This window comes from Phycodurus eques, chromosome 5 (genome assembly GCF_024500275.1).
Source record: "Phycodurus eques isolate BA_2022a chromosome 5, UOR_Pequ_1.1, whole genome shotgun sequence".
In the NCBI taxonomy this organism is placed as follows: Eukaryota; Metazoa; Chordata; class Actinopteri; order Syngnathiformes; family Syngnathidae; genus Phycodurus; species Phycodurus eques.
In genome coordinates, this window is record NC_084529.1 from 11,126,461 (window position 1) to 11,141,435 (window position 14,975).

General features: G+C 39.2%; 1 protein-coding gene across 1 annotated transcript in view; it reads right to left on the reverse strand.

The window, feature by feature from the left end:
* Positions 1–6,464: 6,464 nt before the first annotated feature.
* The window catches only part of mbtps1 (membrane-bound transcription factor peptidase, site 1), a 56,394-nt gene continuing 47,883 nt past the window's right edge, over positions 6,465–14,975 (reverse strand). Inside the window, exons 21-23 of the mRNA XM_061677475.1 lie at positions 10,368–10,494; positions 8,940–9,070; positions 6,465–7,313 (exon numbers count right to left, since the gene is read on the reverse strand). Coding sequence (XP_061533459.1) covers positions 7,117–7,313; positions 8,940–9,070; positions 10,368–10,494 — 455 coding nt within the window. The 3' untranslated portion in view covers positions 6,465–7,116. The remainder of the gene's footprint in view (positions 7,314–8,939; positions 9,071–10,367; positions 10,495–14,975) is intronic.

Consider the following 14,975-nt stretch of genomic DNA (forward strand, 5'->3'; position numbering starts at 1 on the left):
CTGGCAATGAGTCTTTCACATCTCTCTGGAGATATTGTGGCCACTCTTCCTTGCAGAAGTGTTTGAATTCAACAAAAATTTAGGATTTTTTAGCATGAACGGCCTTTTTAAGGTCATGCCACTGTATTTCAATCAGATTCAAGTCTGGACTTTGACGAGGTCGCTCCAAAACCTTCATTTTGTTTTTTTAAGCTATTCTAATGTCGACCTGCTGCCGTGTTGTGGATCGTTATCCTGCCACAGAACCCAATTGCTTGAGCTTGACGTCACAAACTGATGGCTTAGCATTCTCCTTCAGGATTTTCTGTTAAAAAGCAAAATTCATGGTTCCATCAATCACAACAAGTTGTCCAGGTCCTGAAGGAGCAAAGTGGGCCAACACCATCACACTACCACAGCCATGTTTGACAGTTGGTATGATGTTCTTTTTCTGAAATGCTGTGCTACATGTGCTAGATGTAACGAGACACACACCTTCCAAAAAGCTACATTTTTATCTAATCAGTCCATATAATATTCTCAAAAAAGTCTTTGAAATCATTCAGATGTTTCTTTTTTTTTTTTTTTACAAAAGTAAGATCCGCCTTTATGTTCTTTTTAGTCATCAATGATTTTCACCTTGGAACTCTGCCATGGATGCCATTTTTGCCCAGTCCCTTCCTTATTGTTGTGTCATAAACACTGACCTTGAGGCAAGGGAGGCCTGCAGTTCTTTAGAAGTTGTCCTGAGTTCATTTGTGGCCTCCTGGATGAGTCATTGCTGTTCTCTCTCTCTTTGTACGCCGGCCACTCCTGGGAAGGTTCACCACTGTTCCATGTTTTCTCCACTTGAGGATAATGGCTCTCCCTATGGTTTGTTGGAATCCTAAAGCTTTAGAAATGGCTTTTGTAAACCTTTCCAGACTGATAGATGCCAATTACTTTATTTCTTGACTGTTCTGGAATTTCTTTGGATCGTGTCATTTTGTTACAGCTTTTTTTTAGATCTTTTGTCAGACTTGATTTTGTTCAGACAGATTCTGTTGATGTGATTTCTTGATTGAACAGGTATAAAGGTAATCAGACTTCGGGTGTGATCAATGAAAATTAACCAGATATTGTGATTAGCCACAATTGTTGCTGGCAATTTTTTGTCTTGAGTTTGTTGTCACATTTCTGTGGGGCCAATTATACATTACTCGTGCACTCACTGTCGTTGTCTCGCCACGCTGCACTATTTGCATATACTGGCCACTCATGCCAGAGTAGCATCTGCTCCATTTGCACACTGACTGAGGAGTATCTGCAACATTTGCACGATCAACATTGTCCCAGATTATTGCACTACTCGCTTGAAGTCTCGGCACCCTTTGCACAATGCTCATTGCACCGGACTATTGCTATATTGGTCATTCAAATTGCTCTAAGTGCTAAAGGACTCTGCAACGTTTTGCACCATTGTCAAAAAAATAAATGAATAAAAAAATAAACATTTGTACCGGCATTACCAGATACCTAGCAACCCTTTATTGCTCAGTGACTGTTTTTTTTGTCAATGTCTTTATGTCTCAAAAGTGTTCTCTGTCAGCTGACTGTCTGTTGTCGTACTAGAGCGGCTCCAACTACCGGAGACAAATTCCTTGTGTGTTTATTGTACATACTTGGCAAATAAAGATGATTCTGATTCTGACTTGATACATGATTTAATAAGGGGGGTAGTAATTACTTTCCACCCAGGATCAAGTAACTTTGAATACATTTGTTTTCTTTAATAAACAAAATCACCATTTAAAAACAGCATTTTAAGTTCAACCAGTTTGTTTGATGGTCTTAAACATTAAAGTGGCGACTGTACGAAAAATCTAAGAATATATATATATATAAACATAAAATCTAACAAATCATCCATCCATCTATGAATTTTCTATCATTAGGATCATACTGTAGTAAGCTGGAGCCTATCCCAGCTGAGAGGCACCCTGGCTTGTTCGCCAGCCAATCGCAGGGCACATATAGACAAAATAAACTTTCACATTGACATCTAAGGAAAATGTAGTCTTCAACTGACCTAAGAAGCATGTTTTTGGAATGTGGCCAGAACTCAGAGTAGCTTACCCTGAGAAAACCCACTTAAGCACAGGGAGAACAGGCAACATGCAAACTCCACATCGGAAGGCCAGAGTAATATTCAAACCCTAACCTCATGACTGTCACGCAGATGTGCTAACCATTCGACCATTGTACAAATTAGTTAAATAGGAAAGACTTCTTTGTTTGGAGGCAAATTTCACAAAGGGAATGGGTAGTATTATTCCCATAAGGACTTGATAGCATTGGCCACAAAGTCAGTAAATTCTATTTGAAAAATCATGTTATGATGGCCAAATACAATAAAGTAAGTTCATTCTTACCTGAAAGGTAATCCCATGAGATCTGGCTTTAAGTGTACACTACACATTCATTTTTTCGCAACCATTCAACGCGGCATTAATGTACGAGGGCCAGTCAAAAAGTATTGACTTGAGCCAAATTTAATTTAACTCTGTAATATATTTTTTTAATTCTGACATTTTCAGAGCGGCATTTTGTAGTTTAAATACTTGCTTGAAGGTTTTTTTTTTAATGAAGTTTTGTTTAAGCTGAAGAGCTTAAACAAAACTTCAGAAATGACGTAATTGTTGGATGCCCATCAAAAGCAAAGAGCTGTGATTGAATTTCTTGCTTTGGAAGGGAAAACACCACTAAACATAAAAAAACAAAAACAAAAAGAAGACCAAAAAAAAAAAACAGGATAAACCTGTTTGAGGATAAACGAGTCACATATGCACGCACAGACACACGCACACAAAGAAAAATTTCCCAAAACTAATCTTCAAGAATTATGACAGAACTATTTATAGAAATGTTACTGTATATATACTGTAGAAGGGTGGAGGGATGACTCAAATAAATTGAGTGAGAAACATTTGATCTATCAACTCCAGCAGGAATTCAAAGTTCCATACAACTTGCTATAAAAATAGATATAAACCCACAAGACAGAGCAGACCACCGTCACTGATGACCACGGTCTATTTTTGTTGTTCTGTTACAATCCTGGTCATCCTGGTTGACTGAGTCCAGATTAATTCAAAAGGCCAGGAAAAATGGTTAAGATGCTGCAATTGTAATCTTGTGGTTTGGACAGGATGTCTCTAAATGGCTTACGTGGTCACGGGTCACAGGTATTACAGTCAAGATCTAAGTAAGGTCACAATTTAAATATCTTGAGCACATGACACATGTTTTAATCTTCCACGGGGGAGCTGGGGTTTGATGTTTGGTAGGCCCTCTTGTGGACATGGATGTGAGCAATAAAGGCTTCTGGGACGTAGGCTATAATGGAGGAGCAGAATGTGACGGGATGGTGGGGCGACATGGTTCAACATGCCATGTTGAACCATGTCGCCATGCTGTCTCCTTCAACTGCCTCTTCAGTATGTGAGCGGTTGACCTGATTGTCGAGACAGGAACATTCTGGCACCTGGGAACCTTGAAGCGAAAAGGGCATGTGACCTCCACTCACCACCAGCTTTCCCAAATCTTGTTAGAACAGCTAGCTGGACCCACAGGCATGTCCCACTTTCCCAAGGTTCCTGGGGAGATTAGTTCTCCAGTGTGGACGGGTGACAGATTCACAGGCTGACCTGGCCGATTAGTCTTGGAAAAGCAGTCAGGGCTCAGACCTGTTGCACACAGATGCACATCACCTCTGATGACATCAACTTTGCATCACTGATTTGAGCTAATAACTAACACTAAATCCCTGAGGGACTAATGATATTAATTAATCTAGACCCTAAACAGCCAGCAGCAAGAAATGTAAATATTGGTTCCCAATAAAGCTTTGTAACTATCCAAAATATTGTCTCAAAACTTCCCTTCTCAGTCATTAGATGCTAGTGAAATATCTGCCAAGACTTCCTAATCAAAGGACATGTTCAAACGATACAGTATACCATACTCTAATTATTCTTTTTTAAATTTATTTATTTTTTCAAATAAAACTTGCATTCACTGTAAATATTCATTTATCCATCCATTCATCACTTTGCTGGGGGCTGATACAAACACCACAGAGATTTCAGGGGACATATTAAAGTTGACTCTTAAAAGTGCTTGTATGCAAATACTGTCTGAGGCTTTCTGAAGGGCCTGCCAACCCAACAAGTGTGAAATTAAACAACAGCTGCCTATTTCTGAAAATGTGTTTCTAACTGAGCCGTTCTGAATTTTGCTGAATTGTGGATAAGTGCTTTAGAAAATGGATGTATGGATGTGGTACCACACTACGGTTAAACTGGGTTGAGTTAGCCAGCGGTGACTTCGCCCAAGCCCTATTCATTTGCAGTCGGGATGCAGAGGGGTGAACATCTGCTTCTGGAGGGAGTTTCAGTCTCCAAAACCCTCCAATGACAGCACAAAATGCTAGATTGTTGCTTTAAAAAATAAATTGCCAGACGGGTTGTACGTCACTAAATATAGTGTCAATGTCACTAAGTTGGTAATACGGAGTAGCCACTTGCCATGTTACAGCCCCAGGTACATGGTAACAGAAGCCATACTCAGCATTCTCATGACAGAACTGCACCCCCCCCCCCCCCCCAAAAACAAAACAAAACAAAAAAAAACATTTCAACCATGGTATGAAAAGTGGATGTTAAGTGTTTTGTAATTCTTGACCTTCTGTGTATTTCTTTTTGTATGTACTTTTTTTTTTTTTTTAATCCAATACAGTACATTTGTTAAGTACAGTTCATCCATCCATCAATTTTCTCTTTTACCCACTAGGGTCGCAGGTGTGCTGGAGCCTATCCCAGGCGACTATGGGTGAGAGGCGGGGTACACCCTGAACTGGGCGCCAGCCAATCGCAACAGATAGAGAAACAACAATTCACATTCACACCTACGGGCAATTTCGAGTCTTCAGTTAAGCTACCATGCATGTTTTGGGGATGTTGGAGGAAACCGGAGTACCTGGAGAAAACCCATGCAGGCACAGGGAGAACATGCAAACTCCACACGGGGAAGGCCAGATTTCAACCCTTGCCCTCAGAACTGTGAGGCAGATGTGCTAAACAGTCGTCCACCGTGGCGCCCTATGTACAGATCAGTTGTATTTAATTTTTACATATAATACATTTGCAGCTTATCTTTTAAAATGGTTTGTTTACAGACATATGTACAATACTTACAGTTGAACCTTTGTGTGCAATAATTTTAATATGTATCATTATTTAACCGCAGTTTACTTTCCTATATTAAAGCACAGTGTTAATGTTACAAAGGTTTTCAATAACAAGTATACTTTTTTGGAATACAATCTGCCTCAATTTCGATGAACACTTGGCCCTAATACGTGACTAATTTAATGTTAGTTATTATGGTGGCACTTTGAGAGCAAAGTATTTCTTGACGTGGTACTGGATGTAAAAAGTTTAAAACCTACAGGTTTACAGCCATTGTTTAACTTAAAATTGTCTAAATCCTCTGATTCCAGCCTCTCAACAGTAAATATTCCAATTTCTGACATCCTCCGTGATAGCAGACTGATTATATTTTTGTTTAATCAAAATAACAAATTTGCAAATACCTGATTTTACTTTGAAAAATACTGACGTTTTTGCCTTTTTTTCTGACATTACAGACCAAACCAGCAACTGAATCATAATCAATGGAAAAAAATGTCAGTTTAATCAATTACAAACTGACAATATACTGTAGTTCAACCTGGAGCAGCCTCAGACGAGTACTGTATATCAAACTAGTAGCCCTTCACCTGAATTAGCACCCAAGAAGTAGCGCTATTACAAAAAGATTGGTGAGTACATTACTCCCTCTTGTCATATTTCTTAGTTATTTGATTTTATTTATTAAACATTACCAAATACAAAAATAATCTGTTAATAAACAGGAATTGGGGAAAAAATTAAAACATGAAATACATTTTTAAACGATTAGTCAATGAAATAATCAATAGAATAATCAATTTTATTTGATAGCTGCAGCCCAACTAAGAACGGCAGAAAGATAATGGCCCACGAAAGAGAAAGTGGAACAGCTCTTTTTACTTGTACAAAAAGTGCTGCTGGGGCTTGATATGATGATTGAGGTTTATGCATGATCCAGTTTTGGCACCCTATGGAGCATGTGGTCACACTTCAAATTTCATAAAGCTAGAAAGAGTGTCACAAAGTGAGGCATATTTCTCATTGACACACTTTATACTAACTTGTTCATATAAATATGAAGTAATGCATTTGAGGTACCCACAAAAGCAACAATGCTTGCAACATGAAATGTGACAAAACCAATGCTAGAGGTTGCATTTCATTACTTTGTCCTAACAGACCACAGCTAGCACTACCACCATTCAATCGCTACTGACTTTTTTTTTTTTTTTTTACACATTTAAATGGGAGCTTGTCTAGGAGTAAAGTACAGGGTATGTTTCATTATGCTTTATTTTCATTTTTTGATTAAGTATATTTAAACAAGTCTCTTACTGTTGTTTTTGAGGAGATCAATAGAATATACAAACAGAAATTACAGTACAAAGTTTAAAAACTGAAAAAATAAAATAAAATACAGGTATAGAAATGGGTGTACAGCGTGATTTTTGAAGGATTCTGATATGGGAAGTATCTATTATTCTGTGTGTGTGAAGTGTTTCTTTTGTGTATGCATACATTTTGGGGTGGGGGCATTTGTATGCCTGCGTGTGTGTACACATGCATAGGGTACAAAACAATGTAATAAATATAAAGTCAAACATTTCAATTTGGTCAAATAATCTCGAGCAGAGAGGAAAAGGAGGGTTAAAAAAATGGCTGTCTAGATGGATGAGAGCCCAATTGTATGTGTACAGTTCATGACACCACAAATGCAGAGACAGCTTGAATGGACAATTGGCACAAAAACGGGTTGTCGCATTCAAGACACTTTGTGTACACAAATTATTGTAGAGCCTCCAGGTGTCAAACATGTCTTCCTCTAGACGTCATTTGACGTTTTGTGTGCTTCACATGTTCACGGTTCCTTAAGCAATTTACGCATGATGGAGGCACATCCAGTTGTCCAACCATATGTCCAAATTGGTCAAACAGTGGGGTTTTTCCCATTTGTTGTCTGCTGCAAGTATGTGGGGCGTTTGATGCGGGGTTTCCTGCGCTTGGGTTTGCTCTTGGCTTTTGTGAGCTGGACCACGAAAAAGGACAGGACGACCATCGCGCCCAGGAAGGCAAAGACTGGGATGGTCTGGCCCACTTCTTGGTTGTAGCGACCAGGCATTATTCCTGTGGACATGGAATGGAAGGTCAAATGTCACAGGAAGCATTTTCAGATACAACTAATATACTGTAACAACCCAGTATTACATGAACATCCTGGATTTGGTTATGAAAGTCATATTTAATGACAAAAATGTTACAGTATATTAGTGTTAGAGAGTATTAAGTTTTAAATAAAACGACCAACAAAATTACGCAGAGGCAAAGGCTATCATGGAATACATTTTATGTACAGCTGTAACCTTGACTTAAAAGCTTTTTGAGATAATAGCCGTTGCTCGACCGAAAGCAAAAATTTGTGACGCGGTACCGAAATGGTGCCAGCTGAAACCATATACAGGAAAGTCTGGAAAGAGACATGCACGGCCGCCGTATTGTTACCCAGCTTGACATAAGGCAATACAATTTACCATTTACAAACTTCATCATCTGTAAGTTACTTCACGATATATATATTATGTTAATCTGAGATTTTTATCATGGCCAGTTAGTGAACTATAAGAGAAATACGCTACCATTATTAAGACAAGAAACGGTGCATTTGTATGTCCTGTCCAGAATGAGCGTAACAGCCCACAACAAAATATTTTGCCAAAAAACACTTACAACTGACCAAGGCTACTGCAGGCCTGTAGTATAAACGGGCAGAAATGGAGAAGCTAACATTGACGAAGCAGTGCGGTCCCTTTTTAAGCATGTCCAGACTTTGTTTTGTACAGCTTTGTTGTCAGCCAGCTCAACTCAACAATCAGCAGTTTGACACATAGTGCAAATTTCTGAAAAAAAGAGGCTTCAAGCTGTTTACTGCCACTCCCAGTTTAAATTAATTGTCAAGTAAACATAAAACAAAGACAAGTGACCAGTGACCAAGGCATGCACAACAGAAAGCGCACAAGGGCTGGAATGGTAATGGCATTTCCATTCATTTCAATGGGGAAAGATGATTTGAGACACGAGTGTTTGGATCGTTACAATCGTGGTCACAAAACCAATTAAACTCTTAAGTCGTGGCATGCACTGTATAATGTTATCTCTACATTGTATTTAAAACTTTTAATCATTTCTGGAGTCTGTTTTTGGGATTTTCTGGTCTCCACAGACTGTCTGCTCTCTCATCCTAAGAACTAAAAATCATCTATTTCGCCAATCTTAGATTCTTAGCTCAGCAGGTTTAAAATATTTGTAAACTTTTTTTTTTTACCTTAACTGCAGCACCATCACTGAAGTTCACTGGCACCCCCCAGGGGAGGTGCGCCTCGTGCAAAACCACTGTTTTATGCTACTTTTCTGCATCAATCAAGCACACTATTCATTGAAAACAGCCATATTTCGTAACAGTGTGTAGTGGATTTTCAATTCTGAAATTTCAGGCACCAATTCTGAGTTAAAGAGAATTTTGCAAAAACAGTATGTGGATCATAATTAGTGGTGCACTGTTAGAGTTATGGGCCTTGTTCCAACTGGTGATAAGATCATATTTTACTTTCAAAGGGACAATGAATGGATTTCCAAACGTGATTTATGCCTGCAACCACATTAACTGTAAATCCAAAATGTTCCATTCATAAAGTATACAGTACTTGATTCAGACATTTTAAAACCCAGTTTGGGGGGGGGGGGGGGGAAACTCACCTCCAGGGATGTCCCAGGCTCCACTCTCCCCAGGGGATAAAGGTCGGACCTGGGGACGGTAAGGCCTCACATTTGGCAGTGCCACCTTGTCCAGATCCACAGACAGAAGCTTCTGGTGCTTCCATAGGTTACTGAAAGCACAGAGAAGGGTGCACACAAGATAAAAAAACAAAACAAAAAAAACACTAATTCCAAGCTCAAACCTCCTCTAAAATTCAAAGTTGGCAGTGTGCATAATGGTGACAGTCCATCAATGGATTCATTACATTTGCTAAACTGTAGAGATGCAATGAGATGTCCAGAGTCTTCGAAGTGTGTGTCAGGTAAGGAAGGGAGCGTTTCCGCAAAGCGCCTAATCAAGGCTTGCTTCAGAAGCTAGAAGTGATGACGCCCGAAAATTAACTGCGTGAGGTTTGACAGAAATGTAATCCCCTCATCCTGGCACCATTAAAAAAAAAATACAAAATAATGTCCCCCCGCCCCATAGGTCAGCTCAGAGTTTGGATCAAGATTTTATAGTTTGTATAGGCTACTAAACTTTGGAGGGTTTTTATAGCATTTATAGAGTGTGGAGATAGCTTGGACAGTTGAGAGAGCAAGCATAACTGATGACAGCTCGCACGGTGCCAAACATCACTCCTCGCAGTCGAGTGGTAGGTGCACTCAACCTTAACCTGCGGGATGGTGGTCGTGTGAGTTGGCACCTCAGGCAGGACAGCGACTGATAAATAACTATCATGAGTTGAGGGTTATTAATTAGGTTTGTTTATCAAGAACTGTATTTTCCATCATTTTATTCGAAGGTGGTGTGTTTATTGCGTTCCAAGAAAGGAGGGTACAAAAAAACCCTCACTGGGAGAGGAAAAATTACTGTACCGCAATTTACATAAACTTGCTCTTGAATGAATCACTTGATAAACTGTTATTTCTGAATAAGCACTTTAAAAGTCCTATGCCAGTTTCTGAAAGTGACAGAAAAAAACAACTTGCCATGTCAGAAATTATGAACATTTTACACGCACAGAATATGTTCAAAAATAATTGTACACTTTATGTCGGGAAACTACTTGGTCAAACAGTGTTTTATAATACAGTCATTCACAAGAGCCAATAAGACCCAAAAATGCAATGCATCGCGTGGTTGTTGGAGGTGTACCCCGTGGTTAAGATACAGCTGTAACTTAAGTGGGTGTTTTCGTGTGCACATGAAGCATCAAGAAATGAACCATTACTCGAACCAATGGCTGAAGTGTTACGATGCCTCATGAAGCTTCATCTCGTCGTCACTACTGAACTGAAAGGTAACATGCATCCAGTGAAATTTCCAGTGAAATATGGACCAATGCATCCATACGTTCCTGCTGTGTATCACTAAATTATCTATCTTGACTGTACAGATGAACATCACTGGAGTCTATTCAATCCCACCTGGGCGCTGTCTCATTGACGGGCTGCGGCTTAGCCCAAGAGAGATGTGGACAGGCTGGTAGGGGGCGGGGCTTTGGGTCACCAAGATGAGCTTCCAGTACTTTTGAATAGCGATAAAGATGATTACCTATCGAAATGGAAGAGAAGATACATTTTAAATTAAATAAATGTTTATTTGTAGCGATATTTCTTCGACAAAAAGATATAACCAAATAAAATACACAATGGAACCCTGCTAGGGTTTTTTTTTTTTTTTTTTTTTTCTTTCATTTTACAATAACAATTTGACCATATCCTAATAAAACGATGTACATCTCTACTTGCTTTCCATAACATTTATTAATAGAAAGTGTTTCAAAACAACAGGTCGTTTATTTTTGAAAGTGGTTCATACATCTGCAAAACATTGCACAAGACCATTGTCAATATTGAAAAATGAATAACTAGTTATGTCAAGGCTGTATACAGGAGAATATGGCAAATCAGCTTTGCGCAATAGTATTTGTTAAGCTTTTGTAAAAAAAAAAAAAAAAAAGACATTTTAAATAAAGTAAACAAATGTCAAAAACTTGTGTATTATGTAACTATAATCAAAAATATAATCAAGTTTGTCACTACAGCACACAATGGCATACAAACTTGGCGAGAACACTTCAGAAAGAAATGTAGTTGATGGCGTTCTTTTTGTCTTGCCAATATTTGCTTGTTTTTGTTATATTGCACGTGTTTGCTAAATTACAAGGGTTTTCTACGTGTGTTTTGCAGATTTTCTTATCTTTTCTTTAAAGGAAGTCGTGGATGGATGGATGGAGGCCCGTCAGGATAGTTTTTTACAAATTATATATTTTCCCAAAAACTATCATGATAAACGATAAAATTGCTGTTTTTTAATGCCTCTGTAATCATGAAAAATAAGGCCAACCGTCATTATTTTGTAGTATTTATTTTACTGCTTTTAAATTAGCATTATTATTGTTGTTGTTCTTATTATTATAATTTCCTGTTTCGCAATATGGAGCCCCCTGGGTCTGAAATAAAGAATAAAGAGGTTTACATGGAGCATTCTATTACGATTATTATCGGTTTAGAAGCCCAAACTGAATGAAAATGCTCCATAATCCTCAATCGGAATAAACAGGCAGAATCCAAATGGAATTTTATTCAGTTCCACAGGGATGGACTATTCCTTTTGACAAACTGTTCAGAAGTTAATTTTCGTCATTCTGATTAAAGCTGGAAAAAGATGTGTCTGCGCATGTTTCGTCTCTGCGCATGCTTCGTATCGACGTAAATGCGTGAAATGTCATCATTTACACACATTGTAAATATGGCGGCTGCTGATGGAGCTCGTATGCGATCGAGATATTTTTAACTACTTAAGTTGTTTTTTAATCAAATGTTTGTTTTATTAAAGAAATAAAAACAATCCTACTACTACTACTGTGCTGAACAGACAGACCTCCATCTTGATAAATGACATGACGCTCACAATTAAATTTATAAAGGTAGCCCACATCATGTATACACTCGATCACAATATATCACGTCACATGTAAACAGTTGACCAGAGATTTTCAATCAAAATGATTTCAATCAGAATGACAAAAAGTCTCCATGTAAACCCCGCTAGTGTGTGGTTGGTCCGCTGAAGACGAGCCCTTCACCGGTCAATCAAATATACGTTGACGTTCGGTGTCGTCAACTACTTATTGAATAACGTGTGCCACTGAGGTTATGCTTGATAAATAGTTAACGTTCCCAAGTTTTTGTTAATTAGAGACTAACACACACAACAACATGGAGCAAAGCGATGATGTTTTAATCGACATTGCAGCGGTAGAGCGAGAGGTTTAGCTCAACTTGTAAGCTTGTTAGCTCGCAGGCTAGCTTGTTAACTCGTGATAACAAACAGCTAACTTTCTTTTAAGTGCCTCTGTTCTACATGCTACATATGGAGAAAGCCTTTTGAGTGTGGAGTACAGGACGGCGTCAACACTGACAAAAGTGTACTGGTCTGCTGGCGTTCCATGAGCCCACTAGCGGCTAATGACACAGCCGTCCAACTCTGTCGGTTCAATTTGCGATATGCATGCCGGCTCACCACAACAATGACAATTTATCGAGTACGGAAAAACTATTGTGTCCATTTTATTTATCGAATGGTAAGTCGATACACTAATTATCGTGACAGGCCTATATGGATGGATACTTTATTCATCCCATGAGGTAAATTAGATTTACGAGCTGCATAAAGTTTTAAAGCCTTTACACATGACTACGTGTTTCTTATGAAGACTAAAATGGAAAAAAGATAAGTTTAACACGCACGCGCACACATAATTTTCAAAGGATGAGCTGTGACGTCCTGACCGCGGAGTCTTTTTTTTTTTAAATTCCCGCTGACAAGTTTAGCAGCTCTATTCAGTACAGGGTTTAAATAAGTAAAGCAGTGGGTGATCGGTGATGGCTGAGTGAAATATTTATTCACAAACAGTTGCTGCAGTAGGGCTATGCTAGCTAACTTCTCCACCTCACCAGCAGTCGGATGACTTTGGCAGCACAGTTTTCTTTGGAAATGTTAGCCAAAATGAATAAATTACCAGTGAACATAGACTTGAAATAACACCGTCCATTGCTTTCGTTTTGCTTTTAAACTGGCCGCATTAATGAAGCCAGCACATACATCGAGTGGCCTGTGTCATTTTCCGGTTGGCCCAAAAAAAACTACAGGCAACATGCATTCCATTGAGGTCCATTGTTTCAATTCACCCACTTGTTAAACTGCTAAACTCTTGAAAAGGTTGCTCGGCCCACTAGCTTGAGAGCGAGAGTTTATTTTGCTTGCCACTCAGTCACGTGACTAAATCATGTCCGCTGATTCAGCGAATGACGACTTTCATGCACTTCCTCCTTTCTCTCTCTTATATGCCATACACCAGTTCGGTTGTTTTCTTTTACAGACGGTATGAATACTCAATGTAAAATTGCATATCGTTAAAGCAACGGTCACGATTATATCAAAGGCGGTATATATTGCCCACCCCTAATCCCAGCATACTCGCGATTCAGCATCGGGGGATTTACCAATCACCAATTTTTCTTTGCTTGTTTCAAGGGAACTAACCCCCACACTGGGGCAAAAAAGTATTTCGTGAGCCACCAATTGTGCAAGTTCTCCCACTTAAAAAGATGAGAGATGCCTGTAATTTTCATCATAGGTATAGCTCACCTATGAGAGACAAAATGAGAAAGAAAAAAAAGAAGAATCCAGAAAATCACGTGATATTTAAAGAATTTATTAGCAAATTATGGTGGAAAATAAGTATTTGGTCAGCTACAAACTAGCAAGATTTCTGGCTCTCACAGACCTGTAACTTCTTTAAGAGGCTCCTCTGTCCTCCACTCGTTACCTGTATTAACATCACCTGTTTGAACTCATCAGTATAAAAGACACCTGTCCACAACCTCCAACAGTCACACGCCAATCTCCACTATGGCCAAGACCAAAGAGCTCTCAAAGGACACCAGAAACAAAATTGTTGACCTGCACCAGGCTGGGAAGACTGAATAAGCAATAGGTAAGCAGTTTGGTGTGAAGAAATCAACTGTGGGAGCAATTATTAGAAAGTGGAAGACAAACAAGACCAGTGAAAATTGTAAATCTGTTGACTGTCTGTTGTACTAGAGCGGCTCCAACTACCGGAGACAAATTCCTTGTGTGTTTTGGACATACTTGGCAAATAAAGATGATTCTGATAATCTCCCTCGATCTGGGGCTCCACGCAAGACCTCACCCCGTGTGGTCAAAATGATCACAAGAACGGTGAGCAAAAATCCCACAACCACACGGGGGACCTAGTGAATGACCAGTAGAGATCTGGGACCAAAGTAACAAAGGCTACCATCAGTAACACACTACGCCGCCAGGGACTCAAATCATGCAGTCCCAGACGTGTCTCCCTGCTTAAGCCAATACATGTGAAGACCCGTCTGAAGTTTGCTAGAGAGCATTTGGATGATCCAGAAGAGGATTGGGAGAATGTCATATGGTCAGATGAAACCAATATAGAACGTTTTGGTAATAACTCAACTTGTCGTGTTTGGAGGAGAAAGAATGCTGAGTTGCAGCCAAAGAACACCATACCTACTGTGAAGCATAGGGGCGTAAAGATCATGCTTTGGGGCTGTTTTTCTACAAATGGACCAGGACGACTGATCCATGTAAAGCAGGGGTGTCAACATTTTTTTGTCACGGGCCAGATCGTAGTTATGACATCACTCGGAGAGCCGCTACAACTGTGAACCCATATAAATGAAAGATTACCTCATATCCTGTAATTACATACAGTATACACAACACATTGATGAATAGCCAGTTTTGAAATCAGAAGCCTATAAAAACATGTTTTTCCACTATTACATTTCTTTTCAAAGCGGGATTGGTAATGATAAAAAAATGCTTGCTATATCTCAATGGTATTACACCAGAACACAATGAGCAATTTTGATTTGCTTTCGCGGGCCACATAAAGTGATGTGGTGGCACGGATCTGGCCCCCGGGGCCACCAGTTTGACACCTGTGGTGTAAAGGAATGAATGAATGGGGC